General features: G+C 36.9%; 1 protein-coding gene across 1 annotated transcript in view; it reads right to left on the bottom strand.

Moving 5' to 3' along the window:
- Positions 1–26,646, bottom strand: part of dnaaf9 (dynein axonemal assembly factor 9) — a 194,146-nt gene that overhangs the window by 112,084 nt on the left and 55,416 nt on the right. The window contains exons 12-13 of the mRNA XM_055911908.1: positions 8,023–8,107; positions 2,356–2,432 (exon numbers count right to left, since the gene is read on the bottom strand). Coding sequence (XP_055767883.1) covers positions 2,356–2,432; positions 8,023–8,107 — 162 coding nt within the window. The remainder of the gene's footprint in view (positions 1–2,355; positions 2,433–8,022; positions 8,108–26,646) is intronic.

Below are 26,646 nucleotides of genomic sequence, written 5' to 3'. Positions count from 1 at the left end.
TAATGAAGAACCCTTTATACTAGATCAGCTAACACTAATGAAGAACCCTTTATACTAGATCAGCTAACACTAATGAAGAACACTTTATACTAGATCAGCTAACACTAATGAAGAACACTTTATACTAGATCAGCTAACGTCATCATTCAGAGGACACTAATGAAGAACACTTTATACTAGATCAGCTAACACTAATGAAGAACCCTTTATACTAGATCAGCTAACACTAATGAAGAACCCTTTATACTAGATCAGCTAACACTAATGAAGAACCCTTTATACTAGATCAGCTAACACTAATGAAAAACACTTTATACTAGATCAGCTAACGTCATCATTCAGAGGACACTAATGAAGAACACTTTATACTAGATCAGCTAACACTAATGAAGAACACTTTATACTAGATCAGCTAACATCATCATTCAGAGGACACTAATGAAGAACACTTTATACTAGATCAGCTAACACTAATGAAGAACACTTTATACTAGATCAGCTAACACTAATGAAGAACACTTTATACTAGATCAGCTAACACTAATGAAGAACCCTTTATACTAGATCAGCTAACACTAATGAAGAACCCTTTATACTAGATCAGCTAACACTAATGAAGAACACTTTATACTAGATCAGCTAACGTCTTCATTCAGAGGACACTAATGAAGAACACTTTATACTAGATCAGCTAACATCATCATTCAGAGGACACTAATGAAGAACACTTTATACTAGATCAGCTAACGTCATCATTCAGAGGACACTAATGAAGAACACTTTATACTAGATCAGCTAACACTAATGAAGAACCCTTTATACTAGATCAGCTAACGTCATCATTCAGAGGACACTAATGAAGAACCCTTTATACTAGATCAGCTAACGTCGTCATTCAGAGGACACTAATGAAGAACACTTTATACTAGATCAGCTAACACTAATGAAGAACCCTTTATACTAGATCAGCTAACACTAATGAAGAACCCTTTATACTAGATCAGCTAACACTAATGAAGAACCCTTTATACTAGATCAGCTAACACTAATGAAGAACACTTTATACTAGATCAGCTAACATCATCATTCAGAGGACACTAATGAAGAACCCTTTATACAAGATCAGCTAACACTAATGAAGAACCCTTTATACTAGATCAGCTAATGTCATCATTCAGAGGACACTAATGAAGAACCCTTTATACTAGATCAGCTAACACTAATGAAGAACCCTTTATACTAGATCAGCTAACACTAATGAAGAACCCTTTATACTAGATCAGCTAACACTAATGAAGAACCCTTTATACTAGATCAGCTAACACTAATGAAGAACCCTTTATACTAGATCAGCTAACACTAATGAAGAACCCTTTATACTAGATCAGCTAACGTCATCATTCAGAGGACACTAATGAAGAACACTTTATACTAGATCAGCTAACGTCGTCATTCAGAGGACACTAATGAAGAACCCTTTATACTAGATCAGCTAACGTCGTCATTCAGAGGACACTAATGAAGAACACTTTATACTAGATCAGCTAACATCATCATTCAGAGGACACTAATGAAGAACCCTTTATACTAGATCAGCTAACACTAATGAAGAACCCTTTATACTAGATCAGCTAACACTAATGAAGAACCCTTTATACTAGATCAGCTAACACTAATGAAGAACCCTTTATACTAGATCAGCTAACACTAATGAAGAACCCTTTATACTAGATCAGCTAACGTCATCATTCAGAGGACACTAATGAAGAACCCTTTATACTAGATCAGCTAACGTCATCATTCAGAGGACACTAATGAAGAACCCTTTATACTAGATCAGCTAACGTCATCATTCAGAGGACACTAATGAAGAACACTTTATACTAGATCAGCTAACGTCGTCATTCAGAGGACACTAATGAAGAACCCTTTATACTAGATCAGCTAACACTAATGAAGAACCCTTTATACTAGATCAGCTAACACTAATGAAGAACCCTTTATACTAGATCAGCTAACACTAATGAAGAACCCTTTATACTAGATCAGCTAACACTAATGAAGAACACTTTATACTAGATCAGCTAACACTAATGAAGAACCCTTTATACTAGATCAGCTAACACTAATGAAGAACCCTTTATACTAGATCAGCTAACACTAATGAAGAACACTTTATACTAGATCAGCTAACATCATCATTCAGAGGACACTAATGAAGAACACTTTATACTAGATCAGCTAACACTAATGAAGAACACTTTATACTAGATCACTAATGACATTAAATACCTTATTCCTTCCATTGGAATACAAAGGTAGTATTGTTATCTATTGTGACAGGTGTGCTGGTACCTGAGAGCAGTTCTGTACTGAGGCAGGTGGACCGAGTCCAGTGCCAGCTGGAAGGTATGCTCTGCTACGTCCTTCGCCTGGAAATATACACACGTTTCAGTCAGTAACAAAACACTCGTCCTCATCCAACGCCACAGCATACCGTGCCTAGCTAGTTACAGTATACCGTGTATAGCTAGTTACAGTATACCGTGTATAGCTAGTTACAGCATACCGTGTATAGCTAGTTACAGCATACCGTGCCTAGCTAGTTACAGTATACCGTGTATAGCTAGTTACAGCATACCGTGCCTAGCTAGTTACAACATACCGTGTATAGCTAGTTACAGCATACCGTGTATAGCTAGTTACAGTATACCGGGCCTAGCTAGTTACAGTATACCGGGCCTAGCTAGTTACAGTATACCGGGCCTAGCTAGTTACAGTATACCGGGCCTAGCTAGTTACAGTATACCGTGTATAGCTAGTTACAGTTTACCGTGTATAGCTAGTTACAGCTTACCGTGTATAGCTAGTTACAGCATACCGTGTATAGCTAGTTACAGCATACCGTGTATAGCTAGTTACAGCATACCGTGTATAGCTAGTTACAGTTTACCGTGTATAGCTAGTTACAGTTTACCGTGTATAGCTAGTTACAACATACCGTGTATAGCTAGTTACAGCATACCGTGTATAGCTAGTTACAGCATACCGTGTATAGCTAGTTACAGTTTACCGTGTATAGCTAGTTACAGTTTACCGTGTATAGCTAGTTACAACATACCGTGTATAGCTAGTTACAGCATACCGTGTATAGCTAGTTACAGCATACCGTGTATAGCTAGTTACAGCATACCGTGTATAGCTAGTTACAGTATACCGGGCCTAGCTAGTTACAGTATACCGGGCCTAGCTAGTTACAGTATACCGGGCCTAGCTAGTTACAATATACCGTGTATAGCTAGTTACAGTATACCGTGTATAGCTAGTTACAGTATACCGCCGGGCCTAGCTAGTTACAGTATACCGTGTATAGCTAGTTACAGTATACCGTGTATAGCTAGTTACAGCATACCGTGTATAGCTAGTTACAGCATACCGTGTATAGCTAGTTACAACATACCGTGTATAGCTAGTTACAACATATCGGGCCTAGCTAGTTATAGTATACCGTGTATAGCTATTTACAGCATACCGTGTATAGCTAGTTACAGCATACCGCCGTGCCTAGCTAGTTACAGTATACCGTGTATAGCTAGTTACAGCATACCGTGTATAGCTAGTTACAGCATACCGTGTATAGCTAGTTACAGTATACCGGGCCTAGCTAGTTACAGTATACCGTGTATAGCTAGTTACAGTATACCGTGTATAGCTAGTTACAGTATACCGTGTATAGCTAGTTACAGCATACCGTGTATAGCTAGTTACAGCATACCGTGTATAGCTAGTTACAGCATACCGTGTATAGCTAGTTACAACATACCGTGTATAGCTAGTTACAACATATCGGGCCTAGCTAGTTATAGTATACCGTGTATAGCTATTTACAGCATACCGTGTATAGCTAGTTACAGCATACCGCCGTGCCTAGCTAGTTACAGTATACCGTGTATAGCTAGTTACAGCATACCGTGTATAGCTAGTTACAGCATACCGTGTATAGCTAGTTACAGTATACCGGGTATAGCTAGTTACAGTATACCGTGTATAGCTAGTTACAGTATACCGTGTATAGCTAGTTACAGTATACCGTGTATAGCTAGTTACAGTATACCGGGCCTAGCTAGTTACAGTATACCGTGTATAGCTAGTTACAGTATACCGTGTATAGCTAGTTACAGTATACCGTGTATAGCTAGTTACAGTATACCGTGTATAGCTAGTTACAGCATACCGTGTATAGCTAGTTACAGCATACCGTGCCTAGCTAGTTACAGCATACCGTGTATAGCTAGTTACAACATACCGGGCCTAGCTAGTTACAGTATACCGTGTATAGCTAGTTACAGTATACCGGGCCTAGCTAGTTACAGTATACCGGGCCTAGCTAGTTACAGTATACCGTGTATAGCTAGTTACAGCATACCGTGTATAGCTAGTTACAGCATACCGTGTATAGCTAGTTACAGCATACCGTGTATAGCTAGTTACAGCATACCGTGTATAGCTAGTTACAGCATACCGTGTATAGCTAGTTACAGCATACCGTGCCTAGCTAGTTACAGCATACCGTGTATAGCTAGTTACAGCATACCGTGTATAGCTAGTTACAATATACCGTGTATAGCTAGTTACAGCATACCGTGCCTAGCTAGTTACAGCATACCGTGTATAGCTAGTTACAGTATACCGTGTATAGCTAGTTACAGTATACCGTGTATAGCTAGTTACAGTTTACCGTGTATAGCTAGTTACAGTATACCGGGCCTAGCTAGTTACAGCATACCGTGTATAGCTAGTTACAGCATACCGTGTATAGCTAGTTACAGTATACCGTGTATAGCTAGTTACAGTATACCGGGCCTAGCTAGTTACAGCATACCGTGTATAGCTAGTTACAGTATGCCGTGTATAGCTAGTTACAGTATACCGTGTATAGCTAGTTACAGCATACCGTGTATAGCTAGTTACAGCATACCGTGTATAGCTAGTTACAGTATACCGTGTATAGCTAGTTACAGTATACCGGGCCTAGCTAGTTACAGCATACCGTGTATAGCTAGTTACAGTATGCCGTGTATAGCTAGTTACAGTATACCGGGCCTAGCTAGTTACAGCATACCGTGTATAGCTAGTTACAGCATACCGTGTATAGCTAGTTACAGTATACCGGGCCTAGCTAGTTACAGCATACCGTGTATAGCTAGTTACAGTATAACATTGTAGCTAGTTACAGTATACTGTGTATAGCTAGTTACAGTATACCGGGCCTAGCTAGTTACAGTATACCTTGTTAAGCTAGTTACAGTATACTGTCTATAGCTAGTTACAGTGTAACATTGTAGCTAGTTACAGTATAATGTGTTTAACTAGTTACAGTATACCTTGTTAAGCTAGTTACAGTATACTGTCTATAGCTAGTTACAGTATACCATTGTAGCTAGTTACAGTATAACATTGTAGCTAGTTACAGTATAACATTGTAGCTAGTTACAGTATAACATTGTAGCTAGTTACAGTATACCGTGTATAGCTAGTTACAGTATACCGTGTATAGCTAGTTACAGTATACCGGGCCTAGCTAGTTACAGTTTACCGTGTATAGCTAGTTACAGCATACCGTGTATAGCTAGTTACAGCATACCGTGTATAGCTAGTTACAGCATACCGTGTATAGCTAGTTACAGTATACTGTCTATAGCTAGTTACAGTGTAACATTGTAGCTAGTTACAGTATAATGTGTTTAACTAGTTACAGTATACCATTGTAGCTAGTTACAGTATAACATTGTAGCTAGTTACAGTATAACATTGTAGCTAGTTACAGTATAACATTGTAGCTAGTTACAGTTTACCGTGTATAGCTAGTTACAGTATACCGTGTATAGCTAGTTACAGTTTACCGTGCCTAGCTAGTTACAATAAACCGTGCCTAGCTAGTTACAGTAAACCGTGTATAGCTAGTTACAGTATACCGGGCCTAGCTAGTTACAATATACCGTGTATAGCTAGTTACAGCATACCGTGCCTAGCTAGTTACAGTATACCGGGCCTAGCTAGTTACAGTTTACCGTGTATAGCTAGTTACAGTATACCGTGTATAGCTAGTTACAGCATACCGTGTATAGCTAGTTACAGTTTACCGTGTATAGCTAGTTACAGCATACCGTGTATAGCTAGTTACAGCATACCGTGTATAGCTAGTTACAGCATACCGTGTATAGCTAGTTACAGTTTACCGTGTATAGCTAGTTACAGCATACCGTGTATAGCTAGTTACAGCATACCGTGTATAGCTAGTTACAGCATACCGTGTATAGCTAGTTACAGTTTACCGTGTATAGCTAGTTACAGCAAACGTGCAGCTAGTTACAGCAAACATACAGTTGAAGTTGGAAGTTTACATACACTTAGGTTAGAGTCATTAAAACTCGTTTTTCAACCACTCCACACATTTCTTGTTAACAAACTATAGTTTTGGCAAGTCGGTTAGGACATCTACTTTGTGCATGACACAAGTCATTTTTCCAGCAATTGTTTACAGACAGATTATTTCACTTATAATTCACTGTATCACAATTCCAGTGGGTCAGAAGTTTACATACACTAAGTTGACTGTGCCTTGAAACAGCTTGGAAAATTCCAGAGAATTATGTCATGGCTTTAGAAGCTTCTGATAGGTTAATTGACATAATTGGAGTCAATTGGAGGTGTACCTGTGGATGTATTTCAAGGCCTACCTTCAAATTCAGAGCCTCTTTGCTTGACATCATGGGAAAATCAAAAGAAATCAGCCAAGACCTCAGAAAAAAATTGTGGACCTCCACAAGTCTGGTTCATCCTTGGGAGCAACTTCCAAACGCCTGAAGGTACCACGTTCATCTGTACAAACAATAGTACGCAAGTATTAACACCATGGGACCACGCAGCCGTCATACCGCTCAGGAAGGAGACGCGTTCTGTCTCCAAGAGATGAACGTACTTTGGTGAGAAAAGTACAAATCAATCCCAGAACAACAGCAAAGGACCTTGTGAAGATGCTGGAGGAAACAGGTACAAAAGTATCTATATCCACAGTAAAACGAGTCCTATATCGACATAACCTGAAAGGCCGCTCAGCCAGGAGGAAGCCACTGCTCCAAAACCGCCATAAAAAAGCCAGACTACGGTTTGCAACTGCACATGGGGTCAAAGATTGTACTTTTTGGAGAAATGTCCTCTGGTCTGATGAAACAAAAATAGAACTGTTTGGCCATAATGGCCATCGTTATGTTTGGAAGAAAAAGGAAAGGCTTGCAAGCCGAAGAACACCATCCCAACCGTGAAGCACGGAGGTGGCAGCATCATGTTGTGGGGGTGCTTTGCTGCAGGAGGGACTGGTGCACTTCACAAAAATTATGTGGATATATTGAAGCAACATCTCAAGACATCAGCCAGGAAGTTAAAGCTTGGTCGCAAATGGGTCTTCCAAATGGACAATGACCCCAAGCATACGTCCAAAGTTGTGACAAAATGGCTTAAGGACAACAAAGTCAAGGTATTGGAGTGGCCATCACAAAGCCCTGACCTCAATCCTATAGAACATTTGTGGGCCGAACTGAAAAAGCGTGTGCGAGCAAGGAGGCCAAAAAACCTGACTCAGTTACACCAGCTCTGTCAGGAGGAATGGGCCAAAATTCACCCAACTTATTGTGGGAAGCTTGTGGAAGGCTACCTGAAACGTTTGACCCAAGTTAAACAATTTAAAGCCAATGCTACCAAATACTAATTGAGTGTATGTAAACTTCTGACCCACTGGGAATGTGATGAAAGAAATAAAAGCTGAAATAAATAATTCTCTCTACTATTATTCTGACATTTCACATCCTTAAAATAAAGTGGTGAACCAAACTGACATAAGACAAGGAATTTTTACAAGGATTAAATGTCAGGAATTGTGAAAAACTGAGTTTAAATGTATTTGGCTAAGGTGTACGTAAACTTCTGACTTCAACTGTAGCTAGTTGGAGAAAGGACTATCACCTTAGTAGCACTAGTAGTGTTGGAGTAGCATTTGATTCCAGCCAGGACCGACTGGACGGCTGCTGCATAGATCTGAGAGAGAAGACTGGAAGAGAAATCGATTTAACACTGTACATACACTACGTGGACAAAAGTATGTGGACAGCTTCTCATTGAACCTCTCATCTCACTTTGGGCCATGTAGTGTAATATGTACATACTCGACATAATATCACTTCTAGAGCATGGGTTCCCAACAGGTTTCACTAAGGCCCAACTTCCAGCATTGGGGGACATACCTCACCCCCCCCCCCCCCCCTGCACATGTGTGCACGCCATGCCTATTCTATGGGCACAAGCACTGTTGAACTGTTCAAACCCCTCTTGTTGGCGGTGAGAACATTTTGCAGGTTTAAAACAAAACTGTCTAATGTGAATTCATATGTTATTTTGAGAGAATCAAACATTACTACAAAATCTATGGACTTAAAAAAACACAGCTAAAAAGCGTTTGCTGAGATGGGCTAGTTGATCTGGACATTTCTGACAAGTTATACATATCTCTCTAAGGTCTGTAATGACATGACAAGTTATAAATATCTCTATAAGGTCTGTAATGACTGACATGTCAAGTTATAAATATCTCTCTAACGTCTGTAATGACATGACAAGTTATAAATATCTCTATAAGGTCTGTAATGACTGACATGTCAAGTTATAAATATCTCTATAAGGTCTGTAATGACATGACAAGTTATAAATATCTCTATAAGGTCTGTAATGAATGACATGTCAAGTTATAAATATCTCTCTAAGGTCTGTAATGACAAGTTATAAATATCTCTCTAAGGTCTGTAATGACTGACATGTCAAGTTATAAATATCTCTATAAGGTCTGTAATGACATGTCAAGTTATAAATATCTCTCTAAGGTCTGTAATGACTGACATGTCAAGTTATAAATATCTCTATAACGTCTGTAATGACATGACAAGTTATAAATATCTCTATAACGTCTGTAATGACATGTCAAGTTATAAATATCTCTCTAAGGTCTGTAATGACTGACATGTCAAGTTATAAATATCTCTCTAAGGTCTGTAATGACTGACATGACAAGTTATAAATATCTCTCTAAGGTCTGTAATGACTGACATGACAAGTTATAAATATCTCTCTAAGGTCTGTAATGACATGTCAAGTTATAAATATCTCTATAAGGTCTGTAATGACATGTCAAGTTATAAATATCTCTCTAAGGTCTGTAATGACTGACATAACAAGTTATAAATATCTCTCTAAGGTCTGTAATGACTGACATGTCAAGTTATAAATATCTCTCTAACGTCTGTAATGACATGTCAAGTTATAAATATCTCTCTAAGGTCTGTAATGACTGACAGGGCAAGTTATAAATATCTCTATAAGGTCTGTAATGACATGTCAAGTTATAAATATCTCTCTAACGTCTGTAATGACATGTCAAGTTATAAATATCTCTCTAAGGTCTGTAATGACTGACAGGGCAAGTTATAAATATCTCTCTAAGGTCTGTAATGACTGACATGTCAAGTTATAAATATCTCTCTAAGGTCTGTAATGACTGACATGACAAGTTATAAATATCTCTCTAAGGTCTGTAATGACTGACATGTCAAGTTATAAATATCTCTCTAAGGTCTGTAATGACTGACATGTCAAGTTATAAATATCTCTCTAAGGTCTGTAATGACATGACAAGTTATAAATATCTCTATAAGGTCTGTAATGACATGACAAGTTATAAATATCTCTCTAAGGTCTGTAATGACTGACATGTCAAGTTATAAAAATCTCTCTAAGGTCTGTAATGACTGACATGTCAAGTTATAAATATCTCTCTAAGGTCTGTAATGACATGTCAAGTTATAAATATCTCTCTAAGGTCTGTAATGACTGACATGTCAAGTTATAAATATCTCTCTAAGGTCTGTAATGACATGTCAAGTTATAAATATCTCTCTAAGGTCTGTAATGACATGTCAAGTTATAAATATCTCTCTAAGGTCTGTAATGACATGTCAAGTTATAAATATCTCTCTAAGGTCTGTAATGACATGTCAAGTTATAAATATCTCTCTAACGTCTGTAATGACTGACATGACAAGTTATAAATATCTCTCTAAGGTCTGTAATGACTGACATGACAAGTTATAAATATCTCTCTAAGGTCTGTAATGACTGACATGTCAAGTTATAAATATCTCTCTAACGTCTGTAATGACTGACATGACAAGTTATAAATATCTCTCTAAGGTCTGTAATGACTGACATGACAAGTTATAAATATCTCTCTAACGTCTGTAATGACATGACAAGTTATAAATATCTCTATAAGGTCTGTAATGACTGACATGTCAAGTTATAAATATCTCTCTAAGGTCTGTAATGACATGACAAGTTATAAATATCTCTATAAGGTCTGTAATGACTGACATGTCAAGTTATAAATATCTCTCTAAGGTCTGTAATGACAAGTTATAAATATCTCTCTAAGGTCTGTAATGACATGACAAGTTATAAATATCTCTCTAAGGTCTGTAATGACATGACAAGTTATAAATATCTCTCTAAGGTCTGTAATGACATGTCAAGTTATAAATATCTCTCTAAGGTCTGTAATGACTGACATGTCAAGTTATAAATATCTCTCTAAGGTCTGTAATGACATGACAAGTTATAAATATCTCTATAAGGTCTGTAATGACTGACATGTCAAGTTATAAATATCTCTATAACGTCTGTAATGACATGACAAGTTATAAATATCTCTCTAAGGTCTGTAATGACTGACATGTCAAGTTATAAATATCTCTCTAAGGTCTGTAATGACTGACATGTCAAGTTATAAATATCTCTTTAAGGTCTGTAATGACATGTCAAGTTATAAATATCTCTCTAACGTCTGTAATGACAAGTTATAAATATCTCTATAAGGTCTGTAATGACTGACATGACAAGTTATAAATATCTCTCTAAGGTCTGTAATGACATGTCAAGTTATAAATATCTCTCTAAGGTCTGTAATGACATGACAAGTTATAAATATCTCTCTATGGTCTGTAATGACTGACATGACAAGTTATAAATATCTCTCTAAGGTCTGTAATGACATGTCAAGTTATAAATATCTCTCTAAGGTCTGTAATGACATGACATGACAAGTTATAAATATCTCTCTAAGGTCTGTAATGACTGACATGACAAGTTATAAATATCTCTCTATGGTCTGTAATGACTGACATGACAAGTTATAAATATCTCTCTAAGGTCTGTAATGACAAGTTATAAATATCTCTCTAAGGTCTGTAATGACTGACATGACAAGTTATAAATATCTCTCTAAGGTCTGTAATGACTGACATGACAAGTTATAAATATCTCTATAACGTCTGTAATGACATGTCAAGTTATAAATATCTCTCTAAGGTCTGTAATGACATGTCAAGTTATAAATATCTCTCTAAGGTCTGTAATGACTGACATGACAAGTTATAAATATCTCTATAAGGTCTGTAATGACATGTCAAGTTATAAATATCTCTCTAAGGTCTGTAATGACTGACATGTCAAGTTATAAATATCTCTCTAAGGTCTGTAATGACAAGTCATAAATATCTCTATAAGGTCTGTAATGACATGTCAAGTTATAAATATCTCTCTAACGTCTGTAATGACATGACAAGTTATAAATATCTCTATAAGGTCTGTAATGAATGACATGTCAAGTTATAAATATCTCTCTAAGGTCTGTAATGACAAGTTATAAATATCTCTCTAAGGTCTGTAATGACTGACATGTCAAGTTATAAATATCTCTATAAGGTCTGTAATGACATGTCAAGTTATAAATATCTCTCTAAGGTCTGTAATGACATGACAAGTTATAAATATCTCTCTAAGGTCTGTAATGACTGACATGTCAAGTTATAAATATCTCTATAACGTCTGTAATGACATGACAAGTTATAAATATCTCTATAACGTCTGTAATGACATGTCAAGTTATAAATATCTCTCTAAGGTCTGTAATGACTGACATGTCAAGTTATAAATATCTCTCTAAGGTCTGTAATGACTGACATGACAAGTTATAAATATCTCTCTAAGGTCTGTAATGACTGACATGACAAGTTATAAATATCTCTCTAAGGTCTGTAATGACATGTCAAGTTATAAATATCTCTATAAGGTCTGTAATGACATGTCAAGTTATAAATATCTCTCTAAGGTCTGTAATGACTGACATGACAAGTTATAAATATCTCTCTAAGGTCTGTAATGACTGACATGTCAAGTTATAAATATCTCTCTAACGTCTGTAATGACATGTCAAGTTATAAATATCTCTCTAAGGTCTGTAATGACTGACAGGGCAAGTTATAAATATCTCTATAAGGTCTGTAATGACTGACATGTCAAGTTATAAATATCTCTATAACGTCTGTAATGACATGTCAAGTTATAAATATCTCTCTAAGGTCTGTAATGACATGTCAAGTTATAAATATCTCTCTAACGTCTGTAATGACATGTCAAGTTATAAATATCTCTCTAAGGTCTGTAATGACTGACAGGGTAGGTTATAAATATCTCTCTAAGGTCTGTAATGACTGACATGTCAAGTTATAAATATCTCTCTAAGGTCTGTAATGACTGACATGACAAGTTATAAATATCTCTCTAAGGTCTGTAATGACATGTCAAGTTATAAATATCTCTCTAAGGTCTGTAATGACTGACATGACAAGTTATAAATATCTCTCTAAGGTCTGTAATGACTGACATGTCAAGTTATAAATATCTCTCTAAGGTCTGTAATGACTGACATGTCAAGTTATAAATATCTCTCTAAGGTCTGTAATGACATGACAAGTTATAAATATCTCTCTAAGGTCTGTAATGACATGACAAGTTATAAATATCTCTCTAAGGTCTGTAATGACTGACATGTCAAGTTATAAATATCTCTCTAAGGTCTGTAATGACTGACATGTCAAGTTATAAATATCTCTCTAAGGTCTGTAATGACTGACATGTCAAGTTATAAATATCTCTCTAAGGTCTGTAATGACTGACAGGACAAGTTATAAATATCTCTCTAAGGTCTGTAATGACATGTCAAGTTATAAATATCTCTCTAACGTCTGTAATGACTGACATGTCAAGTTATAAATATCTCTCTAAGGTCTGTAATGACATGTCAAGTTATAAATATCTCTCTAAGGTCTGTAATGACATGTCAAGTTATAAATATCTCTCTAAGGTCTGTAATGACATGTCAAGTTATAAATATCTCTCTAAGGTCTGTAATGACATGTCAAGTTATAAATATCTCTCTAACGTCTGTAATGACTGACATGACAAGTTATAAATAGCTCTCTAAGGTCTGTAATGACTGACATGTCAAGTTATAAATATCTCTCTAACGTCTGTAATGACTGACATGACAAGTTATAAATATCTCTCTAAGGTCTGTAATGACTGACATGACAAGTTATAAATATCTCTCTAAGGTCTGTAATGACATGTCAAAATATAAATATCTCTCTAAGGTCTGTAATGACTGACATGTCAAGTTATAAATATCTCTCTAAGGTCTGTAATGACAAGTCATAAATATCTCTATAAGGTCTGTAATGACATGTCAAGTTATAAATATCTCTCTAACGTCTGTAATGACTGACATGTCAAGTTATAAATATCTCTATAAGGTCTGTAATGACTGACATGTCAAGTTATAAATATCTCTCTAACGTCTGTAATGACTGACATGTCAAGTTATAAATATCTCTCTAAGGTCTGTAATGACAAGTTATAAATATCTCTCTAAGGTCTGTAATGACTGACATGACAAGTTATAAATATCTCTCTAAGGTCTGTAATGACTGACATGACAAGTTATAAATATCTCTCTAAGGTCTGTAATGACTGACATGTCAAGTTATAAATATCTCTCTAAGGTCTGTAATGACTGACATGACAAGTTATAAATATCTCTCTAAGGTCTGTAATGACTGACATGACAAGTTATAAATATCTCTCTAAGGTCTGTAATGACTGACATGTCAAGTTATAAATATCTCTCTAAGGTCTGTAATGACTGACATGACAAGTTATAAATATCTCTCTAAGGTCTGTAATGACTGACATGACAAGTTATAAATATCTCTATAAGGTCTGTAATGACATGACAAGTTATAAATATCTCTCTAAGGTCTGTAATGACATGTCAAGTTATAAATATCTCTCTAAGGTCTGTAATGACTGACATGTCAAGTTATAAATATCTCTCTAAGGTCTGTAATGACATGACAAGTTATAAATATCTCTCTAAGGTCTGTAATGACAAGTTATAAATATCTCTATAAGGTCTGTAATGACATGACAAGTTATAAATATCTCTCTAAGGTCTGTAATGACATGTCAAGTTATAAATATCTCTCTAAGGTCTGTAATGACATGACAAGTTATAAATATCTCTCTAAGGTCTGTAATGACATGACAAGTTATAAATATCTCTCTAAGGTCTGTAATGACATGTGAAGTTATAAATATCTCTCTAAGGTCTGTAATGACAAGTTATAAATATCTCTCTAAGGTCTGTAATGACAAGTTATAAATATCTCTCTAAGGTCTGTAATGACTGACATGTCAAGTTATAAATATCTCTCTAAGGTCTGTAATGACTGACATGTCAAGTTATAAATATCTCTATAAGGTCTGTAATGACAAGTTATAAATATCTCTCTAAGGTCTGTAATGACATGTGAAGTTATAAATATCTCTCTAAGGTCTGTAATGACATGTCAAGTTATAAATATCTCTATAAGGTCTGTAATGACATGTCAAGTTATAAATATCTCTCTAAGGTCTGTAATGACTGACATGACAAGTTATAAATATCTCTCTAAGGTCTGTAATGACTGACATGTCAAGTTATAAATATCTCTCTAACGTCTGTAATGACATGTCAAGTTATAAATATCTCTCTAAGGTCTGTAATGACTGACAGGGCAAGTTATAAATATCTCTATAAGGTCTGTAATGACTGACATGTCAAGTTATAAATATCTCTATAACGTCTGTAATGACATGTCAAGTTATAAATATCTCTCTAAGGTCTGTAATGACATGTCAAGTTATAAATATCTCTCTAACGTCTGTAATGACATGTCAAGTTATAAATATCTCTCTAAGGTCTGTAATGACTGACAGGGTAGGTTATAAATATCTCTCTAAGGTCTGTAATGACTGACATGTCAAGTTATAAATATCTCTCTAAGGTCTGTAATGACTGACATGACAAGTTATAAATATCTCTCTAAGGTCTGTAATGACATGTCAAGTTATAAATATCTCTCTAAGGTCTGTAATGACTGACATGACAAGTTATAAATATCTCTCTAAGGTCTGTAATGACTGACATGTCAAGTTATAAATATCTCTCTAAGGTCTGTAATGACTGACATGTCAAGTTATAAATATCTCTCTAAGGTCTGTAATGACATGACAAGTTATAAATATCTCTCTAAGGTCTGTAATGACATGACAAGTTATAAATATCTCTCTAAGGTCTGTAATGACTGACATGTCAAGTTATAAATATCTCTCTAAGGTCTGTAATGACTGACATGTCAAGTTATAAATATCTCTCTAAGGTCTGTAATGACTGACATGTCAAGTTATAAATATCTCTCTAAGGTCTGTAATGACTGACAGGACAAGTTATAAATATCTCTCTAAGGTCTGTAATGACATGTCAAGTTATAAATATCTCTCTAACGTCTGTAATGACTGACATGTCAAGTTATAAATATCTCTCTAAGGTCTGTAATGACATGTCAAGTTATAAATATCTCTCTAAGGTCTGTAATGACATGTCAAGTTATAAATATCTCTCTAAGGTCTGTAATGACATGTCAAGTTATAAATATCTCTCTAAGGTCTGTAATGACATGTCAAGTTATAAATATCTCTCTAACGTCTGTAATGACTGACATGACAAGTTATAAATATCTCTCTAAGGTCTGTAATGACTGACATGTCAAGTTATAAATATCTCTCTAAGGTCTGTAATGACTGACATGTCAAGTTATAAATATCTCTCTAACGTCTGTAATGACTGACATGACAAGTTATAAATATCTCTCTAAGGTCTGTAATGACTGACATGACAAGTTATAAATATCTCTCTAAGGTCTGTAATGACATGTCAAAATATAAATATCTCTCTAAGGTCTGTAATGACTGACATGTCAAGTTATAAATATCTCTCTAAGGTCTGTAATGACAAGTCATAAATATCTCTATAAGGTCTGTAATGACATGTCAAGTTATAAATATCTCTCTAACGTCTGTAATGACTGACATGTCAAGTTATAAATATCTCTATAAGGTCTGTAATGACTGACATGTCAAGTTATAAATATCTCTCTAACGTCTGTAATGACTGACATGTCAAGTTATAAATATCTCTCTAAGGTCTGTAATGACAAGTTATAAATATCTCTATAAGGTCTGTAATGACTGACATGTCAAGTTATAAATATCTCTCTAACGTCTGTAATGACTGACATGTCAAGTTATAAATATCTCTCTAAGGTCTGTAATGACAAGTTATAAATATCTCTCTAAGGTCTGTAATGACTGACATGACAAGTTATAAATATCTCTCTAAGGTCTGTAATGACTGACATGACAAGTTATAAATATCTCTCTAAGGTCTGTAATGACTGACATGTCAAGTTATAAATATCTCTCTAAGGTCTGTAATGACTGACATGACAAGTTATAAATATCTCTCTAAGGTCTGTAATGACTGACATGACAAGTTATAAATATCTCTATAAGGTCTGTAATGACATGACAAGTTATAAATATCTCTCTAAGGTCTGTAATGACATGTCAAGTTATAAATATCTCTCTAAGGTCTGTAATGACTGACATGTCAAGTTATAAATATCTCTCTAAGGTCTGTAATGACATGACAAGTTATAAATATCTCTCTAAGGTCTGTAATGACAAGTTATAAATATCTCTATAAGGTCTGTAATGACATGACAAGTTATAAATATCTCTCTAAGGTCTGTAATGACATGTCAAGTTATAAATATCTCTCTAAGGTCTGTAATGACATGACAAGTTATAAATATCTCTCTAAGGTCTGTAATGACATGACAAGTTATAAATATCTCTCTAAGGTCTGTAATGACATGTGAAGTTATAAATATCTCTCTAAGGTCTGTAATGACAAGTTATAAATATCTCTCTAAGGTCTGTAATGACAAGTTATAAATATCTCTCTAAGGTCTGTAATGACTGACATGTCAAGTTATAAATATCTCTCTAAGGTCTGTAATGACTGACATGTCAAGTTATAAATATCTCTCTAAGGTCTGTAATGACTGACATGTCAAGTTATAAATATCTCTCTAAGGTCTGTAATGACTGACAGGACAAGTTATAAATATCTCTCTAAGGTCTGTAATGACATGTCAAGTTATAAATATCTCTCTAACGTCTGTAATGACTGACATGTCAAGTTATAAATATCTCTCTAAGGTCTGTAATGACATGTCAAGTTATAAATATCTCTCTAAGGTCTGTAATGACATGTCAAGTTATAAATATCTCTCTAAGGTCTGTAATGACATGTCAAGTTATAAATATCTCTCTAAGGTCTGTAATGACATGTCAAGTTATAAATATCTCTCTAACGTCTGTAATGACTGACATGACAAGTTATAAATATCTCTCTAAGGTCTGTAATGACTGACATGTCAAGTTATAAATATCTCTCTAAGGTCTGTAATGACTGACATGTCAAGTTATAAATATCTCTCTAACGTCTGTAATGACTGACATGACAAGTTATAAATATCTCTCTAAGGTCTGTAATGACTGACATGACAAGTTATAAATATCTCTCTAAGGTCTGTAATGACATGTCAAAATATAAATATCTCTCTAAGGTCTGTAATGACTGACATGTCAAGTTATAAATATCTCTCTAAGGTCTGTAATGACAAGTCATAAATATCTCTATAAGGTCTGTAATGACATGTCAAGTTATAAATATCTCTCTAACGTCTGTAATGACTGACATGTCAAGTTATAAATATCTCTATAAGGTCTGTAATGACTGACATGTCAAGTTATAAATATCTCTCTAACGTCTGTAATGACTGACATGTCAAGTTATAAATATCTCTCTAAGGTCTGTAATGACAAGTTATAAATATCTCTATAAGGTCTGTAATGACTGACATGTCAAGTTATAAATATCTCTCTAACGTCTGTAATGACTGACATGTCAAGTTATAAATATCTCTCTAAGGTCTGTAATGACAAGTTATAAATATCTCTCTAAGGTCTGTAATGACTGACATGACAAGTTATAAATATCTCTCTAAGGTCTGTAATGACTGACATGACAAGTTATAAATATCTCTCTAAGGTCTGTAATGACTGACATGTCAAGTTATAAATATCTCTCTAAGGTCTGTAATGACTGACATGACAAGTTATAAATATCTCTCTAAGGTCTGTAATGACTGACATGACAAGTTATAAATATCTCTATAAGGTCTGTAATGACATGACAAGTTATAAATATCTCTCTAAGGTCTGTAATGACATGTCAAGTTATAAATATCTCTCTAAGGTCTGTAATGACTGACATGTCAAGTTATAAATATCTCTCTAAGGTCTGTAATGACATGACAAGTTATAAATATCTCTCTAAGGTCTGTAATGACAAGTTATAAATATCTCTATAAGGTCTGTAATGACATGACAAGTTATAAATATCTCTCTAAGGTCTGTAATGACATGTCAAGTTATAAATATCTCTCTAAGGTCTGTAATGACATGACAAGTTATAAATATCTCTCTAAGGTCTGTAATGACATGACAAGTTATAAATATCTCTCTAAGGTCTGTAATGACATGTGAAGTTATAAATATCTCTCTAAGGTCTGTAATGACAAGTTATAAATATCTCTCTAAGGTCTGTAATGACAAGTTATAAATATCTCTCTAAGGTCTGTAATGACTGACATGTCAAGTTATAAATATCTCTCTAAGGTCTGTAATGACTGACATGTCAAGTTATAAATATCTCTATAAGGTCTGTAATGACAAGTTATAAATATCTCTCTAAGGTCTGTAATGACATGTGAAGTTATAAATATCTCTCTAAGGTCTGTAATGACATGTCAAGTTATAAATATCTCTATAAGGTCTGTAATGACTGACATGTCAAGTTATAAATATCTCTCTAAGGTCTGTAATGACATGTCAAGTTATAAATATCTCTCTAACGTCTGTAATGACATGTGAAGTTATAAATATCTCTCTAAGGTCTGTAATGACATGTCAAGTTATAAATATCTCTCTAAGGTCTGTAATGACAAGTTATAAATATCTCTATAAGGTCTGTAATGACAAGTTATAAATATCTCTCTAAGGTCTGTAATGACATGACAAGTTATAAATATCTCTCTAAGGTCTGTAATGACATGACAAGTTATAAATATCTCTCTAAGGTCTGTAATGACATGACAAGTTATAAATATCTCTCTAAGGTCTGTAATGACATGACAAGTTATAAATATCTCTCTAAGGTCTGTAATGACATGACATGACAAGTTATAAATATCTCTATAAGGTCTGTAATGACATGTCAAGTTATAAATATCTCTCTAACGTCTGCAATGACATGACAAGTTATAAATATCTCTCTAAGGTCTGTAATGACTGACATGTCAAGTTATAAATATCTCTATAAGGTCTGTAATGACTGACATGTCAAGTTATAAATATCTCTCTAAGGTCTGTAATGACATGACAAGTTATAAATATCTCTATAAGGTCTGTAATGACAAGTTATAAATATCTCTCTAAGGTCTGTAATGACATGACAAGTTATAAATATCTCTCTAAGGTCTGTAATGACAAGTTATAAATATCTCTCTAAGGTCTGTAATGACATGTCAAGTTATAAATATCTCTCTAAGGTCTGTAATGACTGACATGTGAAGTTATAAATATCTCTCTAAGGTCTGTAATGACTGACATGACAAGTTATAAATATCTCTATAAGGTCTGTAATGACATGACAAGACAAGTTATAAATATCTCTCTAAGGTCTGTAATGACTGACATGTCAAGTTATAAATATCTCTCTAAGGTCTGTAATGACTGACATGTCAAGTTATAAATATCTCTCTAAGGTCTGTAATGACAGGACAAGTTATAAATATATCTCTAAGGTCTGTAATGACTGACATGTCAAGTTATAAATATCTCTCTAAGGTCTGTAATGACATGTTATAAATATCTCTCTAAGGTCTGTAATGACTGACATGTCAAGTTATAAATATCTCTCTAAGGTCTGTAATGACTGACATGACAAGTTATAAATATCTCTCTAAGGTCTGTAATGACAAGTTATAAATATCTCTCTAAGGTCTGTAATGACTGACATGTCAAGTTATAAATATCTCTCTAAGGTCTGTAATGACAAGTTATAAATATCTCTCTAAGGTCTGTAATGACTGACATGACAAGTTATAAATATCTCTATAAGGTCTGTAATGACTGACATGACAAGTTATAAATATCTCTCTAAGGTCTGTAATGACTGACATGTCAAGTTATAAATATCTCTCTAAGGTCTGTAATGACATGACAAGTTATAAATATCTCTCTAAGGTCTGTAATGACATGACAAGTTATAAATATCTCTATAAGGTCTGTAATGACATGTCAAGTTATAAATATCTCTCTAAGGTCTGTAATGACATGTCAAGTTATAAATATCTCTATAAGGTCTGTAATGACATGACAAGTTATAAATATCTCTCTAAGGTCTGTAATGACTGACATGTCAAGTTATAAATATCTCTCTAAGGTCTGTAATGACTGACATGTCAAGTTATAAATATCTCTCTAAGGTCTGTAATGACAAGTTATAAATATCTCTCTAAGGTCTGTAATGACAAGTTATAAATATCTCTCTAAGGTCTGTAATGACTGACATGTCAAGTTATAAATATCTCTATAAGGTCTGTAATGACAAGTTATAAATATCTCTATAAGGTCTGTAATGACTGACATGTCAAGTTATAAATATCTCTCTAAGGTCTGTAATGACTGACATGTCAAGTTATAAATATCTCTCTAAGGTCTGTAATGACATGTCAAGTTATAAATAGCTCTATAAGGTCTGTAATGACAAGTTATAAATATCTCTATAAGGTCTGTAATGACATGACATGTCAAGTTATAAATATCTCTCTAAGGTCTGTAATGACATGTCAAGTTATAAATAGCTCTATAAGGTCTGTAATGACAAGTTATAAATATCTCTATAAGGTCTGTAATGACTGACATGTCAAGTTATAAATATCTCTATAAGGTCTGTAATGACATGTCAAGTTATAAATATCTCTCTAAGGTCTGTAATGACTGACATGTCAAGTTATAAATATCTCTCTAAGGTCTGTAATGACATGACAAGTTATAAATATCTCTCTAAGGTCTGTAATGACTGACATGTCAAGTTATAAATATCTCTATAAGGTCTGTAATGACTGACATGTCAAGTTATAAATATCTCTCTAAGGTCTGTAATGACTGACATGTCAAGTTAAAAATATCTCTCTAAGGTCTGTAATGACATGACAAGTTATAAATATCTCTCTAAGGTCTGTAATGACATGTCAAGTTATAAATATCTCTATAACGTCTGTAATGACTGACATGTCAAGTTATAAATATCTCTATAAGGTCTGTAATGACTGACATGTCAAGTTATAAATATCTCTCTAAGGTCTGTAATGACATGACAAGTTATAAATATCTCTATAAGGTCTGTAATGACTGACATGTCAAGTTATAAATATCTCTCTAAGGTCTGTAATGACATGTCAAGTTATAAATATCTCTCTAAGGTCTGTAATGACTGACATGACAAGTTATAAATATCTCTCTAAGGTCTGTAATGACTGACATGACAAGTTATAAATATCTCTATAAGGTCTGTAATGACATGTCAAGTTATAAATATCTCTCTAAGGTCTGTAATGACTGACATGACAAGTTATAAATATCTCTATAAGGTCTGTAATGACATGACAAGTTATAAATATCTCTATAAGGTCTGTAATGACTGACATGTCAAGTTATAAATATCTCTCTAAGGTCTGTAATGACATGACAAGTTATAAATATCTCTCTAAGGTCTGTAATGACATGTCAAGTTATAAATATCTCTATAAGGTCTGTAATGACATGACAAGTTATAAATATCTCTATAAGGTCTGTAATGACTGACATGTCAAGTTATAAATATCTCTCTAAGGTCTGTAATGACATGACAAGTTATAAATATCTCTATAAGGTCTGTAATGACATGTCAAGTTATAAATATCTCTCTAAGGTCTGTAATGACTGACATGTCAAGTTATAAATATCTCTATAAGGTCTGTAATGACTGACATGTCAAGTTATAAATATCTCTCTAAGGTCTGTAATGACTGACATGACAAGTTATAAATATCTCTCTAAGGTCTGTAATGACTGACATGTCAAGTTATAAATATCTCTCTAAGGTCTGTAATGACTGACATGTCAAGTTATAAATATCTCTATAAGGTCTGTAATGACTGACATGTCAAGTTATAAATATCTCTCTAAGGTCTGTAATGACATGTCAAGTTATAAATATCTCTCTAAGGTCTGTAATGACTGACATGACAAGTTATAAATATCTCTATAAGGTCTGTAATGACTGACATGTCAAGTTATAAATATCTCTCTAAGGTCTGTAATGACTGACATGTCAAGTTATAAATATCTCTCTAAGGTCTGTAATGACATGTCAAGTTATAAATATCTCTCTAAGGTCTGTAATGACATGTCAAGTTATAAATATCTCTCTAAGGTCTGTAATGACTGACATGTCAAGTTATAAATATCTCTCTAAGGTCTGTAATGACTGACATGTCAAGTTATAAATATCTCTCTAAGGTCTGTAATGACATTTCAAGTTATAAATATCTCTATAAGGTCTGTAATGACTGACATGTCAAGTTATAAATATCTCTCTAAGGTCTGTAATGACTGACATGACAAGTTATAAATATCTCTATAAGGTCTGTAATGACATGACAAGTTATAAATATCTCTATAAGGTCTGTAATGACATGTCAAGTTATAAATATCTGTCACGCCCTGGCCTTAGTATTCTTTGTTTTCTTTATTATTTTAGTTAGGTCAGGGTGTGACATGGGGAATGTTTGTGTTTTGTTGGTTTTGGGTGTTTCTATGGTAAAGGGGTTGTTGGTGTAGTATATGGGTTTGTGTTGAGTACATGTGTCTAGCGTTGTCTATGTATGTTTAGTTGTCTAGGAGAGTCTATGGTTACCTGAATGAGTTCCCAATTAGAGACAGCTGATTTCGGTTGTCTCTGATTGGGAGCCTTATTTAGGGTAGCCATAGGCTTTCATTTGTTGTGAGTAGTTGTCTATGTGATACGTTTGTAGCCTGTGTGTGCACATCGTTATTTAGCTTCACGATCGTTTGTTGTTTTGTTAGTTTGTATTAAGTGTTTCGTGTTTATTCTTCGTCGTCTTTAAAATAAAAAGGAGATGGCTTATTTTCCTAAAGCTGCGTTTTGGTCCGTCAATCCTTCACACGATCGTGACAGAACTACTCACCATTACAGGACCAAGCGGCATGGAAAGCGGCAACAGGACCAACCTACACAGGATTCGTGGACATGGGAGGAGATACTGGATGGTAAGGGGCCGTGGGCACAACCTGGAGAATATCGCCTTCCTCGTGAAGAGCTGGAGGCAGCTAAAGCCGAGAGGAGGCGATATGAGGAGGCAGCACGGAGACAAGGCTGGAGAGTACAACCCAAAAATTTCTTGGGGGGGGCCTTAAAGGGAGTGTGGCGAAGTCAGGTAGGAAACCTGCACCTACTCCCTGTACTTACCGTGGAGAGCGAGAGTACGGGCAGACACCGTGTTACGCAGTAGAGCGCACGGTGTCTCCTGTACGCGTGCATAGCCCGGTTCGGTACATTTCAGCTCCACGTATCGGCCGGGCTAGACTGAGCGTTGAGCCGTATGTCATGAAGCCGGCCCAACGCATCTGGTCACCAGTGCCTAAACCACGCACCAAGCCTCCTGTGTGTCCCCAGAGTCCTGTGCGTCCTGTTGCTGCTCCCCGCACTAGCCCTGAGATGCGTGTCCCCAGCCCGGTGCCACCAGTCCCGGCACCACGCACCAGGCCTACAGTGCGCCTCAGCCGGCAGGAGTCTGCCGTCTGCACAGCGATGCCTGAACTGCCCGTCTGCCAAGCGCCATCTGAGCCATCCGTCTCCCCAGCGCCATCTGAGCCATCCGTCTCCCCAGCGCCATCTGAGCCATCCGTCTCCCCAGCGCCATCTGAGCCATCCGTCTGCAATGAGCCTGCAAAGCCGCCCGTCTGCCATGAGCCTGCAAAGCCGCCCGTCTGCCATGAGCCTACTGAGCCGCCCGTCTGCCATGAGCCTACTGAGCCGTCCGCCAGACAGGAGCCGCTAGAGCCGCCAGCCAGACAGGAGCCGCTAGAGCCGTCCGTCAGACAGGATCTGCCAGAGCCGCCAACCAGACAGGATCTGCCAGAGCCGCCAACCAGACAGGATCTGCCAGAGCCGCCAATCAGACAGGATCTGCCAGATCAGTCAGCCAGCCATGAGCAGCCAGATCCGTCAGCTAGCCATGAGCAGCCAGATCCGTCAGCTAGCCATGAGCAGCCAGATCCGTCAGCTAGCCATGAGCAGCCAGATCCGTCAGCTAGCCATGAGCAGCCAGATCCGTCAGCTAGCCATGAGCAGCCAGATCCGTCAGCTAGCCATGAGCAGCCAGATCCGTCAGCCAGCCATGAGCAGCCAGATCCGTCAGCCAGCCATGAGCAGCCAGATCCGTCAGCTAGCCATGAGCAGCCAGATCCGTCAGCCAGCCATGAGCAGCCAGATCCGTCAGCCAGCCATGAGCAGCCAGATCCGTCAGCCAGCCATGAGCAGCCAGATCCATCAGTTAGCCATGAGCAGCCAGATCCGTCAGCCAGCCATGAGCAGCCAGATCCGTCAGCCAGCCATGAGCAGCCAGATCCGTCAGCCAGCCATGAGCAGCCAGATCCGTCAGCCAGCCATGAGCAGCCAGATCTGTCAGCCAGCCATGGGCCGTCCCTCAGTCCGGAGCTGCAGTCCCTCAGTCCGGAGCTGCCATTCCTCAGTCCGGAGCTGCCATTCCTCAGTCCGGAGCTGCCCCTTATCCTGGTGCTGCCCCTTATCCTGGTGCTGCCCCTTATCCTGGTGCTGCCCCTTATCCTGGTGCTGCCCCTTATCCTGGTGCTGCCCCTTACCCTGGTGCTGCCCCTTACCCTGGTGCTGCCCCTTACCCTGGTACTGCCCCTTACCCTGGTACTGCCCCTTACCCTGGTACTGCCCCTTACCCTGGTACTGCCCCTTACCCTGGTACTGCCCCTGACCCTGGTACTGCCCCTTACCCTGGTACTGCCCCTTAGTCCGGAGCTGCCCCTTAGTCCGGAACTGCCCCTTAATGCAATGGGGTTAATGTGGAGGGGGGTCATTTGGAGGAAGCTAAGGAGGTGGTTAGGGACTGTGGTGACGTGGGGACCACAACCAGAGCCGGAGCCGCCACCGTGGATGGAAGCCCACCCAGACCCTCCCCTAGACTGTGTAATGGTGCGCCCGGAGTTCGCACCTTAAGGGGGGGGTTATGTCACGCCCTGGCCTTAGTATTCTTTGTTTTCTTTATTATTTTAGTTAGGTCAGGGTGTGACATGGGGAATGTTTGTGTTTTGTTGGTTTTGGGTGTTTCTATGGTAAAGGGGTTGTTGGTGTAGTATATGGGTTTGTGTTGAGTACGTGTCTAGCGTTGTCTATGTATGTTTAGTTGTCTAGGAGAGTCTATGGTTACCTGAATGAGTTCCCAATTAGAGACAGCTGATTTTGGTTGTCTCTGATTGGGAGCCTTATTTAGGGTAGCCATAGGCTTTCATTTGTTGTGAGTAGTTGTCTATGTGATACGTTTGTAGCCTGTGTGTGCACATCGTTATTTAGCTTCACGATCGTTTGTTGTTTTGTTAGTTTGTATTAAGTGTTTCGTGTTTATTCTTCGTCGTCTTTAAAATAAAAAGGAGATGGCTTATTTTCCTAAAGCTGCGTTTTGGTCCGTCAATCCTCCACACGATCGTGACAGAACTACTCACCATTACAGGACCAAGCGGCATGGAAAGCGGCAACAGGACCTACCTACACAGGATTCGTGGACATGGGAGGAGATACTGGATGGTAAGGGGCCGTGGGCACAACCTGGAGAATATCGCCTTCCTCGTGAAGAGCTGGAGGCAGCTAAAGCCGAGAGGAGGCGATATGAGGAGGCAGCACGGAGACAAGGCTGGAAGCCCGTGAGTACAACCCAAAAATTTCTTGGGGGGGGCCTTAAAGGGAGTGTGGCGAAGTCAGGTAGGAAACCTGCGCCTACTCCCTGTACTTACCGTGGAGAGCGAGAGTACGGGCAGACA

This window comes from Salvelinus fontinalis, unplaced genomic scaffold (assembly GCF_029448725.1).
Source record: "Salvelinus fontinalis isolate EN_2023a unplaced genomic scaffold, ASM2944872v1 scaffold_0105, whole genome shotgun sequence".
NCBI lineage: Eukaryota > Metazoa > Chordata > Actinopteri > Salmoniformes > Salmonidae > Salvelinus > Salvelinus fontinalis.
The sequence above is the reverse complement of the archived record's forward strand: the minus strand, read 5'-3'. Positions and strand labels throughout refer to the sequence as shown.